Source organism: Pelobates fuscus, chromosome 6 (assembly GCF_036172605.1).
Source record: "Pelobates fuscus isolate aPelFus1 chromosome 6, aPelFus1.pri, whole genome shotgun sequence".
NCBI lineage: Eukaryota > Metazoa > Chordata > Amphibia > Anura > Pelobatidae > Pelobates > Pelobates fuscus.
The window spans coordinates 147,734,099-147,758,324 of record NC_086322.1 but is presented as its reverse complement, the minus strand read 5'-3'; the positions used below and the strand labels follow the sequence as shown (position 1 = coordinate 147,758,324).

Genomic DNA, 24,226 nt, shown 5'->3' with positions numbered 1-24,226 from the left:
GCCCAAAACAGTTCCATAGATTTGGGCTGTGCGGTCGGTCAATTTCATGCCGAAAAACGACTAAGTCCCATTCTCTGGAGCTGCAAGTTCCGTATGGGAGAAGGTAAGGGTCAGCGGTGTTCGGCAGAATGTGTAGCCGATTTTAGTTCCACAGAATCTTTAGCATACACCGCTGACCGCATTCGAATGACCAAAATGGCCGCCGCCACGTGTTCGGCTGCCGAATGGCAGCCACCCAGCGCTCGGCAATTAACCTGCAGTAACCTCACAGCCTGGGAGGTAAATTGCCTGCATACTTTAACTTCTGGGTGGTCCGCCTGTGTGGTACTTGGTTCAGTAAGCCCTATTTACTGAACCAAGTGGGAGAAAGCCAGGAATAAGTTATTTTACAGGTCTGGGGACATAGTCTTAAAGGGACATTGTTCACCAAAGTTACAAGATGTCCCCAGACGGTTCTTAAAGGGCCATACACACACAATAAAAGTTCATACTTTTCAGGGGCCATAGTCTTAAAGGGTATTGTTACCCAAAGTCTCAATATGTCCCCAGACAGTTCTTAAAGGGCCAGCAGCAGTACAATAAAATACCATTCACTGTTCTTAAAGGGCCAGCAGCAGTACAATAAAATACCATTCACTGTGCTTAAAGGGCCAGCAGTCGCACAATAAAATACAATTCACTGTGCTTAAAGGGCCAGCAGTCGCACAATAAAATACAATTCACTGTGCTTAAAGGGCCAGCAGTCGCACAATAAAATACAATATGCCCAAATATAGCTCTCTAAACGTACCAATTTTCAAGGGGCCATAGTCAGCAGGTAGGAGGCGGGCAAACAGGTTTCTCCAATGCCCAGTGGCGAGGTTGGTTTCGTCACACCGATCACTAGGATGAGGTCAGCAATCATTAGAATAAGATACACCCATCTACTTCCATTGGTGACTAAGTGGCTACTACAAAAGACTGGACATATTGCATTTTGCAATACCTTGGGTTGTCTACATTTGCAAATGGTATTCCATCATGAGGGTAATTATTATTCCTGGGCTACCATGCGGTCTCAAAGGCAACATAACCAATTTGGCAAATTTCAATGAAAAAAATGAAATGGGCAAGCCTTGTATTTGATCCTGTAACTTTCAAAAACACTGTAAAACGAGTACATGGAGGGTACTGTTATACTCGGGAGACTTCGTTGAACACAAATATGAGTGTTTCAAAACAGTAAAACGTATCGCAACAATGATATTGTCAGTAAAAGTGCTGTTTGAGTGTGAAAAATTCAAAAAAACTTCACTTTCACTGATATCATCACTGTGATATGTTTTATGGTTTTGAAACACTCATTTTTTTTTAATTCTTTATTTTTGTTGTGCAAACAAAAAATACAGACTGCTCAGGTATGCCACAACAGCATAAGCAGGCAATATTTGGTACATGATGACACAGGGAAGTAGCATTGTTAAAGCTGCACAATTTTGTGTTAATAGATTATTTGTCAAACGCTTAAGGTTAAGTTTAGTAAGGTTACCATAGGCTAGGTACAATATAAAGCAGGATATCGCACTTTTATAGGGTATATTATTAACAAGCTAAATAACAGGCTATGCAAACATGTCTAACCGCTAGAGCAAACGAAGGAAAGTCCTCATATTAGCTAGGATATTCAAGTGAAGTAGGTACGGTAAACAAAAGAAAGTAAAACCCAAAGAAAGACATACTACTCAAGGCTTGGTATATGGCATGTAAGACACACAGTTTTTCTGCTCTGGTCGGTAGGGGGTTAATGCGTCCATGTGTCAGTCCCAGATGATAAATCAGCCAATTCCTCTAGGTCAGGGGTAGGCAACCTTCGGCTCTACAGATGTTTTGGACTACATCTCCCATAATGCTTTTACAGCCATATTGCTGGCAAAGCATCAAGGGAGATGTAGTCCACAACATCTGTAGAGCCGAAGGTTGCCTACCCCTGCTCTAGGTGGTAGGGTCGTAGTGCCGCTTAGATAATTATTTCTCCGATGCATGGTGTCTCCTCCTCCCCAGGCCTGCAAGAGGGACGACATCTGGATGCCACAGACTCGGATTTGGTGACAGGCTAAGTCCCTTCCCCTTACAGTGTGGGCGAGGGTCCTTCTCCGCTTGTTCGCTTGCCTGCGTTCTCCAGTTGCTGCTCGATGTCCTGTGAGTGGTTGCTTCCATCCCTTTAGAGTTGTGGTCACCCGTGGAGGTAAATTGTGCCTAGGTGCTTTTCCCAGTTGGGACAGTGATTTAGGGGGGTTGCTGAGTCGTGCCCGGTGGGTTCTCCGGCGCCATGTTTGTGTCCGTGGCCTCTGTGTTTTCTTCCCTAGTGGCAGTGCCGTCCCAGAGCGTTGTTTAGAAGTCGCAGGCTGCTCTGTGGTGTGTGTCAAGGGAAGTCCTGGCTGGGCTCCAGTAGACTTGTGCTGGCGTGCGGCTAATGTGGCCCAAAAGTTTGTGAGTAGAGCTTCAAGCTTCTCCTGCAGGGTCAGTCGCTTAGTTTGAAGCAGTGGGTTGCACGAGGCGTCCGCCATCTTGGTCTTCACGGGTGGGTAAACCTGAGCGCGTGCTAGTAGGAGCTTAGCTAGTGTGACACCGCTGATATTTGCCGGGATAACCCCCACCGGCTTTCGAGACCATATGGTAGCCCACGAATGTGAATTAACCCCATCATGGCATCCCATTTGAAAATGTAGACAACCCAGTTATTCAAAATGGGGTATGTCCAATATTTTGTAGTAGCCACTTAGTCTTGAACGCTGGCCAAAGTTAGCGTTTTTATTTGTTTTTTGCATTTTTTAAAAACAAAATCTGCACTGTTGTGATACGTTTTCCTGTTTTGAAACACTCATATTTGTGTTCAGCGTCTCCCGAGTATAACCCCCAGCCCAGGAATAGGAATTACCCCCATAATGGCATACCATTTGTAAAAGTAGACAACCCAAGGTATTGCAAATAGGGTAAGTCCAGTTTTTTTTTTTTTTTTACAGATGACCTGCTTGGAATAAAACCAACTTGGTCGCTATTACTCAGCCTTGGCAATATATTTTTATTTTCTTTCTGTTTGCAAGAATAAATGAAAAATTATTTACGTCAATATTTATCAATGAAATTGGTGTATCATTGCAAATGAGTTTTGGATCGTTATCTGCTTTGGTGATTGGCACTATGTTGGCTTGTAAGAGTTTGGATGGGCATTTGCCTGAATCCATCAATCTGATAAAAGCTTTTGCCAATTCCCCCTTTAAATTGTCTTTATAAAATACATTTGTAAAATCATCTGGCCCAGGGGATATTTTTAATTTGAGTTTATTCATTGCTCTTATCACCTTCTTCTGAGATTACTAGATTTAATTCACTTATTTGCTCAGAGCGGATTTTTGGGAGATTTACAACCACTATCTGGAATGCAGAGCAGCCGCCCTCCTGCCTTCAATTCTCCTGCACGCTTACAAATCAGCAGGTAAGCGTACCCTGGGCCAGCTGTGCATGCTACATGTCTGTGGGATCAGTGCATTGTTAATTTGATATATGTATATATATCCCAGCCGTGAATTTGGGTCGTCAGGGCAATATTGCCGTATTAGTAAGATAACATATAATTCGTACACAACAAACATAGTTATTAACACCAGTCGGTGTTCATACTACAATACATCAAATTATTTAGACACATCATGACATGAAATGCCTGCCATATCTCTTTAACTGGTTCTGGTATGTTTAGGGTGTAAGCCGATTTCCAGCGTTCCATAGTCTTGAGTATGTGAGCTGGGATGTGGTCGGAGGAAGCAGATGATGCTGCCTCTATTCGGAAAGAGAGTCCTGAGTAATGAGTTACATTTAGTCAAAAGCATAAGGACATAGAGCATAAACTTAGCAGTAGTGAGACTGGAACCGTGTTGTTCTAGTAGTGGTTGTTTGTGAAAGGTGTTGAAATAGGTATCCAATACCTTAATGGGGCACCATTTGTTATTGGTAGGGGAAAAAGGTATGTAAATCGTGCAGCCCATCTAGCTAGTTTTAGAGTGGTGAAGTGAAAGGATGTAGTGATCTACAGATTTGTGGATATCAACTATTTTAAGGTAGTCTGTGGCCGTTACATGGTGGTGAATTCTCTAGGCTGTAAGAATCCATAAAATGCTAGATATATGGCAGTTTGCTGATCATTCAGGAGGGAGACTCAGAACTCCCTAAATGAGCCGCACCAGCCCCTCACTCCCTCCCTTCTTTCCCTCGGACTGACACAGGCTGTTACAGTCCGAGGGAAAATTATTTAAATTACACATTAGGGCTTCCTGCCAGCCCCAGGTGCACCGGGAAATTCCCTGGTATTCCGGTGGGCCGGTCCGGCCCTGGTCTCCTCAGTACTGATATTAGCAGAGGGAAACCTTTGGGATTAAGATTAAATTAAAGGGACACTATAGTCACCCAGACCACCTCAGTTGAATGAAGTGGTTTGGGTGCAGGTCCCTCAGGTTTTAACCCTTCAGATGCAAACATAGCAGTTTCAGAGAAACTGCTATGTTTACATGTGGGGTTAATCCAGCCTCTAGTGGCTGCCTTCCGGACAGCCACTAGAGGCGCATCTGCGACGCTGGAGGCATATTTCGCCTCCATCGAGCAGAGTGTCCATAGGAAAGCATTGAGAAATGGCTCCGCATTCGGCTCCACTGATGTTGGACGGGGGAGCTGACGTTGGCGGGGAAGGAGAGGTCACCAGCGCCGAGGGAGCCCGGCGCTGGATTAAGGTAAGCTGCTGAAGGGGTGTCAGGAAAACCGCTTTATTTTCATGGCACTATAGTGATCCTTTAAGGATTATTATTCGGTTTAAACTCAGTCTTAGATTTATTATCAGGTTTATTATTAACTTTATGTTTAAGATTAGGTTTTTATAATTAATTGTAGTATTGGGATTATGTTTTAGATTATGATTCAGATTATGGTTCAGATTAGGATTAGGGTAAACACGGGCATCCCTCGCTGAATATACGTAGCAAGGGAATTCCTCTGCTGACACCAGCAGGGGGAATCATTTTAACACTATTGCTAAAGGTAGGATTAAGGTTATAATTAGGGTTACACATGGGATTACGTTATGGGTTAGGATTGTGGTAAGGGTTAATGATTAGATTGAGGGTTAGATTTGGGATTAGGATTTAGTTTAGAATTAGGGCTTGGTTTAGGAATAGGGATTAAGCTTGTTACTTTCCAAAATATACATATGGGGTATATTTGTACTGAAAAGATGTTGCTGAGCACAGCTAAGATAATTTTATGACAGTGGGACACACAAGATTTAAAAAAAAAAGCATCAAAAATACTATGTATATGGCTGCGGGGCCTGGCAGGCAAGATCGCTGGACATGCCTTTTGAGAGCTCTGAAACATAGGAACCAAAATTAAAATATTACTGCCCAAAATAGAGTTACTAAAAGCCTTGTATGACCGTGACTTACTACTGAATTGAGTGAGACCTTCTGGACACAAGTACCACATGAATCTATGGAGGAACACCACTGTCTGACCATATGGCCTAATCTGAGAGGTGACCTAGTGGCCCGGAGAGGCGGACGATCTTCCGGCACAGGGACCGATCTGAAAAGCTACGATCCAGGAGCCCCACCCCTTTGGACCGGTGGGGGTCATCCCAGTCCCCGCTGGGGAAATCTACTCACCTGCCATGCCGGGATAACATGCTGAGCTGACCGCACAACGAAACTAAAATGAACTGTCGGTACAAGTATACTAGTGATATCGGTTGAAGGCTTGCTGCTGCCCTTATCTCAGCTACCACCCTGGTCATAGAGCAGCACTGTGTGATTACATTATTATTGTTTGATAAATACAAACATTCCATTTGTTTTAACTGTTTAATAAGCCATATGTGCATATACGTTTCTTCTTCTATATCCAAGTGCAGACACACATGTCTAGTCAACCAAAGCTGATTTTTTAACCTTGTGTCTAGATAACCCTGTTGGGTTCACAATATTGGAGTAATGCATCCTCTCAGATATTCTGTATTTTATATTTTAACTGTCCTTTAATATAAAAATGTGCTGATTTATGCTATACACTTTGCTTTACACTTCATCTCAGGTACTATGGAAGTCTCAGAAAGTGTAAATGGTTCACGCTTTATGTCTAACATGCACACCAAAAATAAATAAAAAACAAACAAAAAAAAAAACACTATATGTAAAAATGTAAAAATAAAAATGAAGGGGGGCGGGGCCTGACAGCCAAGATGGCCAGTGGCACATTCTAAGAGCTCCTGCAATAACGAGCGAAAGAATGCTGATACCGAGCGACCCACTAGCGATAGCGGCAAACGGTGCCCGGGAACAAACTCGAGATGACATGAGTAACAAATCGACACCTGCCCGGCACCGGTGAACCGCAGATAAGCCTGCACCGGCCATGCGGCCTAAATTAGAGCAAAGCCTGAGGCCCGGGGGGGGGGCGGCCGACCTCCCGGCGAGAGCATACTGCAGCCCTGCTACCCCCCCCCTCTGGACCGGTGGGGGTCATCCCGGTCCTCGCTGGGGACAAACACCCCCACATTAAAGCCTGCCCAAGCACCAAAATCCATGGCCAAACAGGATCGCCAGGGCCAAGCCAAGATGGCGGCACGAACGCAACCAAGGACAAAGCACACACTTACTCAGCCACCCAAGCATACGCTGGAGTTTTTCGACCGGCTTTGCGCCTACCTCTGGATGCAGTTCAAAGCTCAGAGACGGCCCTACAGACTGGCTGTGAAACAGGCGGCGGCGTGGATCCACCCGGCTACCCGGCGCTACCTGCGGGGGAACCCCCCTCATGTCTCCAGAGAAGCCTCACGATGGCACCGTCGACGGAGATCGGCGAGGCGGGAAACTGCACCAAGTTCCCTGGACAGCAACACTCACACTATCACGGCAGGACCCGCCAGCGTCCCCGACCTGTCTACCGCTCCGCGTTCCCAGCAACGGTCGACCACCCCAGCGCAACCCAGCACAAAGGAAGCTTTAATTACTACGACACTGTCCATGATGCAGCAGGGCCGTCAACCGAGGAAGGGGTCCCGGGGAGACACCTGTCCTGCCGCGCAAGCAACGTCACCATCACTTCACCAGGCGAGCATGCCGCCCTCAGACAGGTCACCCCCATGCCGGACAGATCTGTACACCCGGTGGGCATAGGCTGACAGTCGACTTGAAAAGCACGCAGTGCTGGGCTCCAGCCTCTACAGTCTGCACCTTAAGTGACATTGTTACTGCTGGTAATCACCTATAGCCCAGATACTCAATTCGCAGCATATGTCTGTACTAAACTGTGACCAATATAACTAATCTTGAATCACTATACACTGAGCTACATCCTGCACTTACTGCTAATCTTAAACAACAAGAGGCACATTATAACGTACACTCCTTAACCTCAAGGACCCCACGCAGACCACACACAGGCACACAATGTCCGGCTTAATGTACCTGGATGGCTGAGGCCCTCTGTAGTACCATCCACCAGGGCTACTAATTTACCTACAATACCTATGTTTATGTTTTTTTCAGCCACATTATTTTAATCTACTCAGGTCGCCTATATCTAAAATGACTGCTGGGTTTACTCGAAATTAATATGATATGTTTAACTGCTTAGCTAGGTACAATACATCAAACTTAACAAAAGATTCGTGCTGCATGTATCACTTGTTTACTTAAGCCTTATGCCTTAACTTTCCATGACCTGCTGCCACTCTTCTTATAACTCACACTGTTACCTTTTGGTATAGACCTAGACTTTCCGCAGTAACACCCCTCACTTATCAGATGAACAACATAGCTAATACCACAAGCACTGTTTGCTCCCAGTGGTCTCGCATGTCAGTGAAGATCAGGGTAAACTCATATACAAGCCTGAACACTATCATTAATCCACCTAACTCACACACACTTAACGCTTAAACATGAGCCATCTATCGCTTAACCTTGAAACGTACTATGTAAGTTGAAACGTAATATGTAAGGTAGATCTCACTTGAGACTCGCATTATACAAAAAACTGTGCTCAAATGCTTCAAATTGTCACGCTATGTCCATCCCACTGTTTGTCATTACCGTTGGGGCATTGACGAAACGACTGTAATTCACATGTACGAAAAAATAAAGAATTTAAAAAAAAAAATATTGACATACTTGTTAGAGCTAACCACGTAATTTACCCTCAAAGGAACGATTGACAAAAATAGATATAAAGCATATTTATTTTCCAACACACCCTTTTGTGGTGAATTCACTTTGGGTTAAGTGTCACTTTACATAGAAGTTTATGACGGCAGACAGATATGTAGCTTTCTGCGTTGGTGAATTTATAAGTCTAATCTATCGATTCTTCAAAATACTGTGATCTACTGCGTTGATAACTGAAGGAATCACGTAGGAGTTCTATAAGCCGCCACAACCACTACAACCCATGGTGATTTTTATCTTGGCTGATGTTTTGATTTTGTGCCACACAATTTCTGGGCAGTTGACGCAAAATGAGGTTCCCAAACCCCGGGGGTCAATAGACCAGCTCCTTTCTCATATACGGCTGATGCAGACATGATACCTTTTATATTTGACAGAATTAATTTTGCCAGTCAATGAGCTCAACCAATAAATGCAAAACTGGACAAAATTGATATTAATAATCTGTGAGTGTAAAGTAGGCATGATTGAAAAAATAAAATGTTTAATAGTTTGACTTTTTTTGATTTTTGGGATTCTTGTAATGCTGCAGAATAAATTTGGAGCCAGTCAAATGCTTCCCTGATAAAAAAAAAAAAAAAAAAATGAATACCACAAACTTTGAAATAAAATGACAAAGTGTCACTTTAATAAAGCTTATAATATTTTCTGTGAGAGTCCCCATGGTGTCCACTTTTGTAAATTGTATGCATTAGTGGCGTAATTTAAATATATGAGCGACTAAAATGCCCCAAAATGAAACAAAGACCCATCGTCCATTTGCCATTTAAAAACAAACAAAAAAAAAACAACAACTGTACTGGACCGGGTATGATTTTAGCCCTGTATTTTCACAAAAACCTGGCTAAGGTATACAAAGGGGGTCATTTTGGACTCTGGAAATATAGCTGAGAATAATTTAGTGATTTAATTTACAGTAGCATATATCTAGTTTCCAAAATGAACCACTAAAATGTGTGTGTATAAAAATGCAAAAATAAAACAATATGATAAAATTTGAAAGAAATTGCTGCTAACATAACTGTATAATAAAGCTCAAAATATACTATATGACATAGCCCGTGGTGTCTACTTTCACAAATGGTATGCATTTATGGGGTAATTTTAACCGTCAAACTGCTACTAATGCCCTAAAATGTGATATAGACACTTTAAATCCATTTATCAAAATTCTAATTGTAAAAACTGTTATGGTCAGGACTATTTTAAGGCACTGTAGCTTCACAGGATAGAGGCAAAGAAATACATTGGGGGGTATTGTTTTATTCAGAAGAGTTTGCCGAGCATAATTATGGGGGTTTGGTTACAGTGGCACATACCAGACTTGAAAAATGACCCAAACAATTGTAATGTGTATGTAAAAAAGGCACATATACACCATATGAGATGCACTGTAGTGTATACTTTCACAAATGGTAGGTCTTTGAGGGATAAATGCAACAGTCAAACTGCTACAATGCCCCAAAATTATCACTGTGAAACTGAAAATGGTCAGTTCTCTTTTATGGCACTGTAACCTCACAGGATAGTGGCAAAGGCATAGATTGGGGGTATCGTTTTAATCAGTAGATATGACTGAACATAATATGGGGTTTTCTACAGCAGTAGTATACATCAGCTTTATGAAATACACATTAAAAAACCTTGTTTTATTTGTGTATGTTAGAAATCTGAAAAAAAACAATTTTACTGCACTATTTAGCAGAGATTGGCAGCGAAATGGCTACGTAAAAAGTGTCAGAATATCCTTAGGTAAATAGCCTGTGATGAGTGCTTTATATAAATATATACTTTTTTGCTGCAATTTTGCTTTCTGTGATGGCTATTAAGCTTACAAGACAAACATACCAAACTCTAAAATAGCTCCACATTAAAATTTTATTTTACTCCTTGTATTTTGTGACCTGTAACTTTCAAAATAAGCTGAAATCCTTGACATATTATGTACTCTGAAAATCAGAACTACCAATTGAATATTTGTTTTACATTACTTTCCTTAAGCTGCACTTATTATACACACATTATTGCCTTAAATGTGTGTGTGGGGGGCGGGGGAGGGGGGGGGGGGGGGAGGAACATTTTTTTTTTACATCCCTAACATATAATCTCTGTGGTTGGCACAGGAGTATTAGTACCACCTGTATATACTTTTGTTTGATTATCTGTATATTTTGTCTCTAGTAGTATTTACTATACATGTTGTAGCCAGGTCTTTACCACACTACATTGCTATACATATTTCCAGGTGATGTAGCTGGTCTCAGGATTATTTCCATACTGAGACTAGTTACATTTCTTCTTTGTTCGTGGTCTTTAGTTTAATACGGGGTTAAGCCCCTCTTGAGATACCTGGAGTCTCTTTTCGGTACATAAGTCCCTGGGTTGTACCAGTCACTATCCTTTTTCTTTTTTGGGGTAGTCTGTACGGGTATACACACAGGGTCTTAGAATTTTCACTGTTTTATTTCAGAACAAACATCATATACTGGTAAATTAATAATATTAAATTGAATAATTCATGTATAAGAATATATATATAAAAAAAAAACTAAAACTTTAATATGTTTAAATCTGGTATAGTACCATCAGAATGATCTACCTGGACACAAAGATAATTAAATGATTTCTCAGAAGCCTAATAAGCACTATATTCTCATTCTCTAATAACGTGCTTTTGACTTCAGCTGATCTGCAGACGCCGATACAATCACCATTCGTTGGAAGTATTAGCTGATCTTTCTTAGCTGAAGAATGAGTCTGCATTAAAAACTCTTGGTGAAACTTTGCATAAACATAGGGTTGCTGGGAAAATAGGTAGTGCTTCATGTTTTTGTTAGAAAACTATTGCTAAAATGTTACATTTTAAAAGTATGTAAGGTCGGCTGATAAGAGATGTCCTATAACTAATTTTGCTTTGTGTAGGTTAAGGGTTTACTCCAAGCATGACCACTTCAGTGATTTTAAGTGGTTTTGGTGCCTGGAGTTTGTACGAGCAGCATTTTATCTGAAACACTGATTTTTGACTGGAGTATATCTTGGTAGTGGAGTGTCCCTGTAAAGGAACACTATGGGCACCCAGATGACTAATCTCAACGAAGTGGACTGGCTACACTGTCCTTGTCCCCTTTAGCCCTGTAATGTTTACATTGCACTGCTAAAGAGGAAGACACAGTCTAGCAGACAGCCACTAGAGGCGCTTCATGGAGTTTGACTCTGTGAAACAACGCTGGACTTCCTCACGCTTTGCATGAGGACATCCAGCATCATGCAAAACTCCACAGGAAATTATTGATTAAATTCTTTACTATGGGAAAAGCCTAATGCGCGTGCGACAATAGCTTCGCATGCACATTAAGTCCCCCTCATTAGATTATGTTGGCCCTGGAAATAGGTAAGTGATTGAAAAGGGAGGACCGAGGGTGCCGTGGGACACTTTAGTGTTTAGGAATACATCTTTGTATTACCAACACTGTGTTCCTTTAAGTATCAGTGAATTAATTTTTTTTAGTAGATTCCTTCCTATAGACATTGTTTCAGAAGATACTAGCAGACAGCCTGTTTCTGATATTTTCATATTACACATTGATGGTAAAATGTTGATGTCTTAAAAATGCAGGAAATAATATTTTGCCATGTAAAATTGGTTGTCGTGTTTTGGTGTTTTTTTTTTTTACTGATTTAGATGGAAAGGGTATTGGTTTATTTAGCAATGATAATGCTGATTTATGAGAAATTTAAGTTGATTTGATTAACATTAATTTGCAAAACATGATTGAACGAACTTTGGCTGTTGTGAGGCCTTTACTGGGGAAAGTTATTCCCACAGTTTCAGCTGTGGGGGAAAGTTTGCTTAGGTATAGAGGATGGATTAAAATGCAATTGTTTAAAAAATAAAATCTGGTTAATCTGACCGGTACTTGAGTAATAAAATTATGAAATGTATTTTGTCAGTGCCCCTAAAATATTTTGATAAACACCACTGCCTTAGCCCACTCGAAATATAAACATGTCTGTCATTATTGACTGGTCTCTTACTTTTATGGTAATTACTATTGCCTTTCAAACATAAGTAAACACTGTTTCTCGGACATGACACAATTTTTCTCTGCAGCATCTGTGCCCCAATATAATTTCAAGTTAACGTAATTTTGGTCCTTGAACTGTTCCTTTTATATCCAAATATAACAGTATAGAACATTAGAAGAGAGTTGCATGAAGTAATCTTCTCCCTACTTTATGCTGTTGCAGTAATTCTGAGGTTGACCTATTTTGAAGAAAAAAAAAACAACAAAAACCCAGAGAGAATTTGGTAAGGATTTTATTACTTTAAAACAAAAACATTACATATTTGGTTTAAAAATATAAAATATAGGGCAATGGGTTTTAATCATGTAACAGCTCACGAGCATCAAAAACTATTTGATATTTGTTAAACTTTGCACCTCATCTGCTAATTGTTCATATTCATTACCAATACTCATACCTACCTCGCTGTAGACCTCTTTTCCTTCCCCTAAGTCGATCCAGCTCCTTCCCAATTGGGATGTTTTGCCTTATCCTAATTACATGTTCCTATTACAATTTCTGATCATGCAACAACATGGTTCTTGCTTTTTTATAAAGACTTAAAGGACCACTCTAGGCACCCAGACCACTTCAGCTTTATGAAGTGGTCTGGGTGCCAGGTCCAGCTAGGGTTAACCCATTTCTTTATAAACATAGCAGTTTCAGAGAAACTGCTATTTTTATAAATGGGTTAAGCCTTCCCCCAAAGCCTCTAGTGGCTGTCTCATTGACAGCCGCTAGAGGCGCTTGCGTGCTTCTCACTGTGAAAATCACAGCGAGAGCACGCAAGCGTCCATAGGAAAGCATTGTAAATGCTTTTCTATGCGACCGGCTGAATGCGAGCACGGCTCCTGCCGCGCAGGCGCATTCAGCCGATGACGTCGCAAGGAAGAAGGAGAGGAGGAGTAGAGCTCCCCGCCCGGCGCTGGAGAAAGAGGTAAGTTTAACCCCTTCCTCCCCCCAGAGCCCGGTGGGAGTGGGACCCTTAGGGTGGGGGCACCCTCAGGGCACTATAGTGCCAGGAAAAAGAGTGTTTTCCTGGCCCTATAGTGGTCCTTTAAATTGTTATCTTTGTTGCATTTTAAAATCACTGCAAATGAAGGATGAATAAACAAACTATTTAATAGCTGAATAAAACTATTTTCAGTGTTGAACCTGTAAAATGATAACTAATACAGTGTAGCAGCTCACCATTAATAAACAAACTTTCAATCAGGTTCACATTGTCAACAAGTTTATTAAGACCAACAACAGCCAAAATGGAAATAAAATTCACAGTTAATATTTTACAGTTATAACAAACAAAAACATATTGCACATAATAAAATGTAATGATGCCAATAGCCCTGGGGATATTACAGTGTAGAAACCCTATTTGCAGACCAAAATATACATAATCATGCATTGCTTTTATCCACTGTGGAATGGTAGCAAGCACCATGGTAAACCAGAAAACCGAACTCATTATATAACCTGCTCTCATCCCTGAGACTTGTTTTCCAATGTACAGCTCAGACACCAGACCATTTGCAAAGGCAAGAAATGGCCATGGTCCACTCACTGATGTGCAGATTGCAAATGCATGCCACATTACAATATTTTTACAAAAAAAAAAGGGCCAGTGGAGTGATCACAAGAAGAAAGGCACCTAACACAAATCATAGGGATGGAAGCGATAAAAAAATAAAATAAAAATACAAAGGGGTTAGACCTGTCAAATCCAAGAGCAACAGTTAAGACATTTCCACTGTAAAATAGAAACACATGTAACTTTGTGTAATTGGTCTCTAGGTTGACATTTTGTTCGTTTCTTTCAGGTGTTCAGTGCTCTTCTTTGTCCTTTCCTTTTTTTTCTTTTTCATCCTGCAAAGCAGAACCAAGTTTCTTGATAAGGACAGACAAAACCTTATCCAAAGGGTCCATCACTCCACGCTGAAGCCATTTTGGTATAGTGGTCCTGGCATGGTGAAATCCTAACTTTTGAAGAATATAATCAACTCCCACTGGATCAATTTTTCTTCCAGTCCATGAAATTAGTCTAAAATAGAAGTGTAAACAGGTAAAAGTGTTATGACAGCATAGACTTGCATTTGTATGAAATGGCTCAAAGGTGCTAGAAAAACTCATGCTTTACCCTTATTTCAGAAATCAGCAAAGCAGATCATAGTTTGCTTAACTCACTACTTTTTTAATTTCTCAGATAATTGCGGCAAGGCATCAACCAGAGATAAGTTCAATTAATAAAAATGTTCAGTCAGGGAGACTTTAGGTCTCCAATACAACCCCTTTGATGCTTGGGTTCAGCTCTATAGCCACGCCGATAGCACGATAGCCTGGTAGAACTACTACCTTGCCAATGTTACCAAATCCTGCTGAGTCAGGATATATGAAAAACTGGTCAATGCCATGTAGTATCCATGAAAGAGTGGACATCAATCAAAAGTACGTTAAAACATTTCTAGAACTATCTTATAAAAATAGACCTAAACAAAAATCAGCTTGGAGGGGTTCTCATTCATTTTTAGAACAGCTACCCCATTTCAGAATATTATGAAGACTTCCATGTTCTGTTTGAACTATGTCACAGAGCAATAGAAGCATAATTTGAAGCTACTTTTCTTGTTGGAAGAGTATATTTATTCAAATATATTATATAATTTTTTTAATTGGGTAAACTGTACAAGAACATTAAAATTAAAAAGGTTTTCACTGCACAAAATAACAAAAAAATTGTGTTACTGTGTAACTACACAAACAATAACAAGCAGAAAATTATACAGGAATAACACAACACTATATATATTGTGTAATATAGGGTGGAATAAAACATGTAAACACTAACATCAGAAGCCCTAAATATATTGATATATACCTGAGTGTTGGCTCAAGGTGCCATGTATTGCACATAAATTCCCTCCAGTCCACGTAAGTGTAATTAGTGTTCTCCTCTTTTTCCTTATCAGAAGTGTTTTTATCAATCTGTATTACTGGGCTTTTCTGTCCTGAGCGTGTTGTCAAAATACGAGGTGGAAATATAACTGAATGCAAAAACACAATTATTGTTATCAATTTGGAAGATGTTCATTGACAAGTCTTAAATTATTGTCGATTCATAACATGCCTACTATTTATAACATTAAACTTGTTTTTAATAAAAAATTAAAAGAAAAGGTATGCTAGCAACTAATTTACATGTATATTTTAGGTCAGATTTATGGACCAGTTAAGGAAACATTCTGCCCATTTGGTGGGGGGGAGGGGGAAATATATATATTTAATCTAGTTACCTTTTTCTTTCTCCTTTAGATAAGCAGATACCAGATCGTGTAAAAATATGATAAGTTCAGCATCCATGGTCACGCAGATATGATCAGTAAACTCAGTTACCACACTGCACTCCACATTTGGTTTGCTGTCGAGATCTGCGATGAAAGAAAAATAAACATAAGCTAGTGCATATTGATCCAAAGTTCATGAGAGAATATTGAATAGAGGATACAGATATGCATTTTTTTTTTTTTTATTCTTTACTTTTGTCTTGGTTCGTAGCCGCAGTTGAGTTCAATAAATAACAAGCATATGTGAGAGATAATATAAACAGACAGTTGTACACGTTAAACAGAACATCTGTCACATTATAACAGTGGGCCATGAGCCAAGGGTTTTTGTTTATTTAATACTGGTGGTGCCTGCGTATGGTCTAATGCCTCTCTCGCCTAGGATGCTAATGTCATGTCCAGTGGGACTAATGGTGTGGGCTAGCTATAGGCGGGGGAGGTGGGAGATGACGATGATTAAAGTACGTGTTCTTCCTAGGGCAGCTAGGCTATGTCTTGCCTGAGGTTGGGGTACAGATACCCTGCTCTAATGCTGCATGAGTGTACCCTTTTACCCCGGGTGATGGGGGCGGGGCTGTCCAGTTTACGAGGGAGTTAGAGGGAACAACATAATAGAATGCGTGATGGTGCAGTAAGTGGCTGGCAGTGGTGAGTGGTACCATGAGAGAATAAACATAAAAACATAACATTGCGTTCAAGGTAAACATATAAAGAGTGAGTTCTGCACAGAACCGGAGGTCTGGGAGTAGATTGGCGTTTGTGGCTGGATTCCATCAGGTAGTGGCCGCTGCATAAGCTGCTGTCCCAGCCTGACGGGGAACGAATGGGACCACTTTTGGGGGTTCCTAGGTGCAGGGTTGAACTGGTGTGGTACTTTTCCCCGCAACGGGTAGGGAGCCCCCTTGGGCCCCAAGGTAGGTAGCAGTTATTTTGCCCCTTGCATGTCCTGTATGGTGGTGGATGAGTCCCTGTGGAGGATAAGTCCCCGTGGAGGACCAGCAGTGTTCGAGGCCCCCTCCAGTTGTATGTGATGTTGTACTGGGCTGGAGTGAACGTCGCCATACCAGTGTGCACCCTGACAGGTCTACGTAAAACGATCGCTGCATATTCTCAAATAGGTATGGCGAGTGATTTAGTGTGGTTTGTATCATAGCTGACTTGTCCCTGTGGTTTTGGTATCGCACCGGGAGATCTCTTGGTGCCGAGGTTGGGGCCTTGGCTGGTCTTGGTTAGTGAAACATCCCCTCCATGGTCACTTGCTTGGCATGCTTGGGAGGCAAGAGGGCCTGCATGAGTCACCTTACGTGTGGTATTTCAGCCTCCGGTATCTCCTCTCCAATGCTTCTGCTCTTGACGTTCAGGCTGCGCCTCTGATCCCCTAGTGCCGCAAAGTATTGGTCAAATTTGAGGTTCTTCTGTTGCAGATCTTGCACTGCCTTCTGCAGGAGTTGCAGGAGTTGAATCAGTCTCCAGAGTATCCAGGTTGCAGGTCCATGTGAAGTTGGGCCATGTCAGCCTGTATGGTGAGCTGGAGCCCGCCAGCAGTTCCTTCATGACCGCTTTGGTCACAAGAGATGAGTCTGGTTGTGGGGAGTCTGGAGAGGTGCCATCATGACAGGTGAGTGCTCCGCAGCTACTCTTGCTATGAAGTCGTCTGAGACATCGGAGCATCCGTCAGTCTAGGCGACCATGTTTGGGCCCTGAGCGCTGTACGCTTGTCTCCAGAGGTCTCCAATATTCATGCTTTGTCGCAGTTTGTTAGGCTTGGGCTTCTTCGTTTTTAGGCCCATTGTGTTGGCAGCTGTTTCTGGGTCTGCTTGGTGCCAGTTACGTTCGGTTTGGTCTCCAGATATGCATTTTTGAACAACTGATGTGCCTATCTGTAATAAAAAAATTCACTACATGGGAGTTGGAGACACTTGTGAGAGATGGATAACTAAATTATATTATGTTGGGGGGAAAAAGGTTGAAAAATCACATACCCTGCAATGTTGGTTCCTGTGGCTCTTGAACATGTATAGATTTGAAGTCGAGCTGCATCCTTGGTAGAGCAAAGATGGTTTCAGTTTCATGGTTATAACTGGACCCTCCCTGGAAGCCACTTAACAAGCTTGAGTTTTTTACTGCTGTGCTGCTCTCTGGATTATTTGCATCAACATTCCGAAGCAAGTTAAGTTCTATAACCAGAATAATGATTTAGAATTAGTGGCAAATAATTATGCATAATATACTTGTATATTGAACACATACAAGATTTCCTTGCTGCCACTCAGAAATACATTTCAGGAGTCTAAGGCACCAATGCTCTCTGAAATTAGAATTTTATACAAATGTGTTTAATCCAATTTGACCCAACACATTGGCTTCTTGAATTTAAAATGGTTTGCTAGTCTGTAGTAGATACAACACATGACTGTTATGTTCATTAGATTTAACTCTTCACTGATATTTTGAAAATAAAATGAGGCTCAGTTCTATTGGAAGCCTCCTTCCTTTGTGGAAAACTAACCTTGGTTCCAACTTCCAGAACAGGATATAAGTGTTTTGTCCCATTATTGACACAGCATAAACATTTTCTTGCATAAAACTTTGGCTTGTCTAATTATTTTATTGAGCAGTGTTTGTAGATGATTACGAGGTGTAAAAACAAACCTTCATTCCTCATAGCTGTGACATAGTTGAACCATTCCTTTACACTCGCTACTCCATGTGGTGGGTTTTCATGGCGTCTTCGAGTTATTTTCGTAATTGTTGCCATTGGACTCTCCAAGGCACCACATGGCTTGGTGACCATTGTGTTGTGTCCCAGGTGAAAGTCTAGTGTTTGAACAATGTATGTAGAGTGGTCGTTTGATCCTGGGGACAAGGATTATAAAATTATTATAGGTCAGTTGTACAGTATTCATTAATGCTCATTACACAAGTAAGCAATTCCCTTTAACTGCCCGAGAGGAGAACACTAAAAATACAGACCATAAGTGAATATTTTTCCTGTTTAGAGATGTTAGTAACAGAAACAGGCCTGACGTGGTGAAATAAAGTCTTCCTTAAGTGCAATATATAGTATTTCTGATCCTCAAAAGCAAAAGAGCATTTTAAAATAAAGAAATAATTGTTAAGCTATAAAATAAACAAATCAATCTGCACTAGCAGCTTTATTAAATAAAAATATACAGGTTGTATTCTCTTAACCCCTTAAGGACCAAACTTCTGGAATAAAAGGGAATCATGACGTGTCACACATGTCATGTGTCCTTAAGGGGTTAAAGAAGACACAAAGCTACCTTTGCATTGCCATTTTGTCAGGTATTAAATAAAGAAAGCTGATCTTCACATTTTCAAGAAAACAACAAAACGAAACAGAGGAACGCCCTTATAAAAAGCTTTACCTTCTTCAATTATTTTCTGTGCCTCTGTCCAAAAAGCAATATTTGGCTCTTCTAAGTGGAATAATGCCCAAGATTTTGAACGGAAATTGGGTCCATGGAAACAAGCTAATGTCATATGGTTTCCATGTAGACTCATGGAGCCTCCTAACTGAACAGTATCTTCTGGTAATGGTATCTGGAACAATGATAAGTGAGATCCTGATATTATCTTGAGCACTCCAGGCCAATGTCGATGGTGAGCAGCATCTAGCACTAATGGAAGAGCAAAAATAAATAAATAAATGAATATACAATATGTTTATTGAAGACATACTTGTATAAATCAACATTTGATACATTTTACACATCTTTAAAGTACTCTAAGTTTAATAACGTCTCAAATGCTTAAGCGCATATTTCTAGACAGTTTAGAACTTACAGTAAATGCAGAGAGATAACACTTTTGAATACTATGTTTAGGACTGCATTAGAAATCTTTCTACATCTTTCTGCATTAAAAAAGGGTGTATTAAGATTTGACAGAATATAAGACTATCTTACATTGCTCACGTGAGGTCTTCTCCACATTTGTAACTACAGTCTTTGGTGGAAGATATGGTACTGGGCCCCAGGTGGACAAAGCACGTTTGCTTGTATCAAACTGTTGAGTGAAAAATTCTTGTAACTTCATCCCAATTTTAATGAGGTCTGGAGTAGTTGACCTGGAGATCATAACCTGAAATATGTCCCACTGCAAGTCTCCATGGATGAAAATGACACTATGGCAAAGAATGAAATAGTTACACACAGTTACACATACAAGAATACTATAATATTCTGTTTGTATGTATGAAATTGATCATTTTAACACTGCTGTTACTTATATATACATAATAAAAACAAACGCTCTTTTTGAGAATTTGACAAGATTTCTGAATAATTTTTTATATTTGTTCACAAAAAAAATATCAATCAATAAAAAACCTGTTATGTTACTTTACTTGCATTATGTTGATTTCAACCAGTGACAAGTAGAGTATTACATACATTTTATGATGTTGCATTGGATGTGTATGATATAATCTACCCTGCCTGGACAAAGAGAAGTTAATTTCAGAAGGGGTGCTTGTCCTAATGTAGGAATGGCTTGTAACCACAGAGTGCACAGAACCACAAGCATATATACATGCAATATACACCATACCTTTTATCAGAAATGCTTGTATCTAGTGGAGTGTATAGATTGACATTCCATTCATCCTGCAACTTCAGATCTGCATTACTAAAGATCCCCATAAGAATACTGGATCCCATATAGTCAACACGTGCTTCAGTAGAACCCATTGTAATCTGGATTTTGTGGCTAGGTTGCTGATTGGGGTGTTCTGAAATATGAGCTGGAGACGAGACAGATTTGTTAACAGTAAACTAAAAATTAGATAATTGAGATGAAACCTGAAAACGCACTTCAACTTACCAACCATTTCTAAGGTATTTACATCTATTGTTCCACCAACAACTCCACCTCTAGAGTCAAGCTGAGATCTGCCCAGTCCGACGGACATGCCAATCTCTCTATCTCGATTACTTCCCACTGAAAGACGACCTTGGCTTTTAAGCCCACTTGTGGTCCACCTGATAATATAATGAAATACAATTACTTTAAAACTGCATAATGTGATTTGAAAAGTGCACACTTGAGGGAGATTTTAGAGAAGCATTCAACTCTTAGAGTCACTGCTGGGTGAGGAGTACAAAAATGCAGAGTTAAAATGTCTGTCATGGAGCAGATTTTCATGCTCACATAGTCCTATGTTTACTTTAAGACTGTATGTCTGGAATAACTTTTTCACTAAAGCAGATTTAATTCTCTATTAATGCTATCTTCATTCATAGAATGCAGCCCTTCACTTAGGTAAGCACTTCTCTTCTCCCCACAGAACCACCCTCTCAAGTGTCATTAGTGCTCAAGACCTTGCAGACTACTTAGAAAAAAGGATACTATCTACAACACCACCCAGACACAAGCTTTGCAATGATCCGCCTCCAACCCCACTGCAACTCTCTGCTACTCCCCTTCAGCCACAGAGGATGAGGTTTGTTCTGTATGCCTCATTACCTGCCAGCTTGAAACCATCTCTTCACATCTCACATTTTCTCTGTATTCTCATCTTCAACCTATCCCTTCCTATTTGTTCATTCTCATCCTCTTCCAAACATGCAAAGATCACTTACTCGAATTCGCCTACAAATTACTGCCTCATATCACTACATCCACTTACGTTTATTACATTTAATCTAATGGAAAAACTAGTTTGCATCCAAATACCTGGTTGATCCTTGCAATCTTGCTTTTGTCCCCAACACTCAACTGAAACTACCATCACCAAGGTTACCAACAACCTTCTTTCCGCTAAATGCACTGAACACTTCTCTACTCATATTCTCAGCTCTCGGCTGCCTTTGAAACAGTTGAACACCCTGCTCCTACAGACTCTCAGCTCTCTCTTGGATCCACTCTTATCTCTCTAACAAGTCCTTTTCTATGTCATTTGCTGGCAAATCCTCCCCTCCAATTACCCTGTCAATTGGAGTACCTCAAATCTCAAGTCTTGGATCCTCTACTCTTCTCCATTAATACTTCTTCTGTGGATAAGCCTATCAACAGATACTGTTTCATATATCACTTTAAGATGATGACACTCAGATCTACCTCTTCACCTCTATCCTTTCTTATGTCAGAGACTGCTTAACAGGCATGTCTTATTGGAAGCCCTCTTACCACCTCAAGATCAATATGTCCAAGACTGAGATCCTTATTATTCCTTCCTGAGCTCTACTTTATCACACTTTTCTATCATTGGACAGCATCACTGTCTTAACATTGCTGCGCTGCCTCGGAGTTGCACTTGACTCAAATCTGTCCTTCATTTCCCACATCAACTCTCTTTCTTCATCCTGCTGCAAGCACCTATGCAATATTTCCAAAACTAAGCAAACTCATTCCTGTGTTATTTCTTGTCTCAATTACTGTAATAACCTACTAACTGGCTTCCCTCTCTCCACCTTTACCCCCTTCAGCCCAGCTTGAATGCTCTTCCAGGCTAAACCACCTTACTGGTTGCATATATGCTACAGCGCTATGCTGGTCCCTTTAATGGCTTCCCATTCATAGAAGAATAAAAGAAAATTCTCAGGGGGCGGGGCCGGACCGCCATGCTGAGTGGAAGCACAGAGGAATAGCTCCTGAAAACTGCTCGAGTTTTTGGCTCTAAAGACCGGCAAAACGCTCATTAAAAGCCTGATACCTATAACCCAGTGAAAGAGGTAACCCTGGTCCAGAGGAGAGGCTTGCCACGAGGTTCTAGTCCCTCGGTGGGGCGATCCCAGCTGAGCTTGATGGAGACCGCCGTGAGTGGGGTGGACGGCCGCCGCCCAGCTATCCTGTCCACCAGCGGTAAGGCTGAAATGCAAAGCTAGGCAGGTCTGGCCCTGTTCTCCCCCCCCCCCCCCCATGGACCGGCGGGAATGATCCCGGTCCCCACCCTGTGACCCAGTGAAGTGCCGCAACATCAGCGAGAGTCCGCTCCCAAGATGGCGGAGACCGCATGGCACCCCCGAAGAGAGAGCCACCGGACGCACCCTCCTCTCCTGCTCCCATACAGGCGGAACGATGACCGCACCAAAGAGGGCACCGGCGAGTAAGCACTTACCTCACACAAACTGAGGAGGAGCAGCATAACAGCCCGACACACCAGTGGATAATGAACCCGAAGAGGGAACACGTTACAAGGCCTCGGACCAACCTGGCTCACCGCCCAGTTCCCTGTAGGGAGCCTGAAACAGAAGATTTGCCCACCCACAGCCCCTAAACCGGGACTCACCACATGCCCAGGACTGGTGCTCGGCTGGAATACAAGTGACCCAGCAATAGAGCTGCGACCCCCCTTTAATCCCTTAAGGACCAAACTTCTGGAATAAAAGGGAATCACGACATGTCACACATGTCATGTGTCCTTAAGGGGTTAAGGTCACCCGACGGGACTATAAGCACAGAGGCAGCCATTAAGCATTTTACCACACTACAGCATTCTACACTGCACACTAAGAGGTCATCCTGAATGCTGACATAGACTCTTACCTGACTGTCACTGGGTTAACATGGGGTGGTTATTTTAAGCATTTTTAAGCATCTTAAGCGTTGAAGCACAATCTTTACTTTTGACACTGCTTTTCTGTTTTAAGCCTATGTACCTATCAAGCACTAATAGCTCAATTACTCTAATGTACATCAACAAGTAACCCACATACTTTACTATAAGCTTATGCGTACCCAACTATGTTATTCAAATGCCTAACCAAGCATGTTCATTATAACTTCACGAGTTTGTCTTTTTCATGTCATTTAAAAAAAAGAAAATGTGCCGTTTAAACTGCCACGCATTTGTAACACTATGAAAATGCCTGCAATTGCTGTCGTGGCTCTGCATGATTATTTTTATTTGACGCACAAATAAAATAAAGAATAAAAAAAAAAAAAAAAGAAGAAAATTCTCACCCTTAACAGCCCTTAACTAATGCTACTCCCCACTACGTGTCCTCACCATTAAAAAAAATATACTCCAGTCTGCCCTCAAGATCTAACGAAGACCTGCTCTATGCACCTTCTACTATCATCCCTTTGTTGTCAGACATTCCTCTAGTTTGCCTTTAATGCCTAAAGACATTTGTGTTCAGGGAAACTTACCACTCAATTCCCTTATCTCACTCTGTATTAACATAACTCTCACCTTTCGCCTCCTGTTTCTTACCCATCCTATCCATCTAGATGTTAAGCCCAGGAGGGAATAGGGCCATCCACATCTATATTTGTTTGTGAAATGTTGCGTTGTCTTGGATGTTGTGAAGAAATCCCCCTCTATGTGTAATATTTCTTCAATATTCATTCGGTAGATATAACTACCGAACAGAGACCACCCCCTTGCTCGTTAAACTTCAAAGAATGCTTCAATTGAACCCTCTATCTGTGCGGCCAGCGTTCGTACTACTGAACGCCACGTGGCTGAGAAAACAGCGGCCATCTTTTTTCAGGCGAACAAAGGCAGCAGTCGTCGAGTGTCTAGAACTAAAATCGGACACTCGACTTCCCGAACACCGGTCTCAACAAGCGAACGCTGGATCTCTATTTCGCGAATAGCTAGAAGAG

The 24,226-nt window shown here is 41.3% G+C and overlaps 1 protein-coding gene across 11 annotated transcripts in view; it reads right to left on the bottom strand.

The window, feature by feature from the left end:
• Positions 1-13,531: 13,531 nt before the first annotated feature.
• The window catches only part of BLTP1 (bridge-like lipid transfer protein family member 1), a 261,114-nt gene continuing 250,419 nt past the window's right edge, over positions 13,532-24,226 (bottom strand). For 10 of the 11 annotated variants that reach the window (XM_063458398.1, XM_063458399.1, XM_063458403.1 and 7 more), the window contains 9 exons: positions 20,498-20,655; positions 20,225-20,417; positions 19,582-19,799; positions 19,042-19,293; positions 18,305-18,508; positions 17,635-17,829; positions 15,602-15,736; positions 15,187-15,352; positions 13,532-14,352 (listed from right to left, as the gene is read on the bottom strand). In XM_063458398.1, the coding sequence (XP_063314468.1) occupies positions 14,136-14,352; positions 15,187-15,352; positions 15,602-15,736; positions 17,635-17,829; positions 18,305-18,508; positions 19,042-19,293; positions 19,582-19,799; positions 20,225-20,417; positions 20,498-20,655 (1,738 nt within the window). In that variant the 3' untranslated portion in view covers positions 13,532-14,135. Of the gene's footprint in view, positions 14,353-15,186; positions 15,353-15,601; positions 15,737-17,117; positions 17,533-17,634; positions 17,830-18,304; positions 18,509-19,041; positions 19,294-19,581; positions 19,800-20,224; positions 20,418-20,497; positions 20,656-24,226 lie in introns of those variants that run through there. The other variant, XM_063458409.1, reaches the window with a different exon arrangement.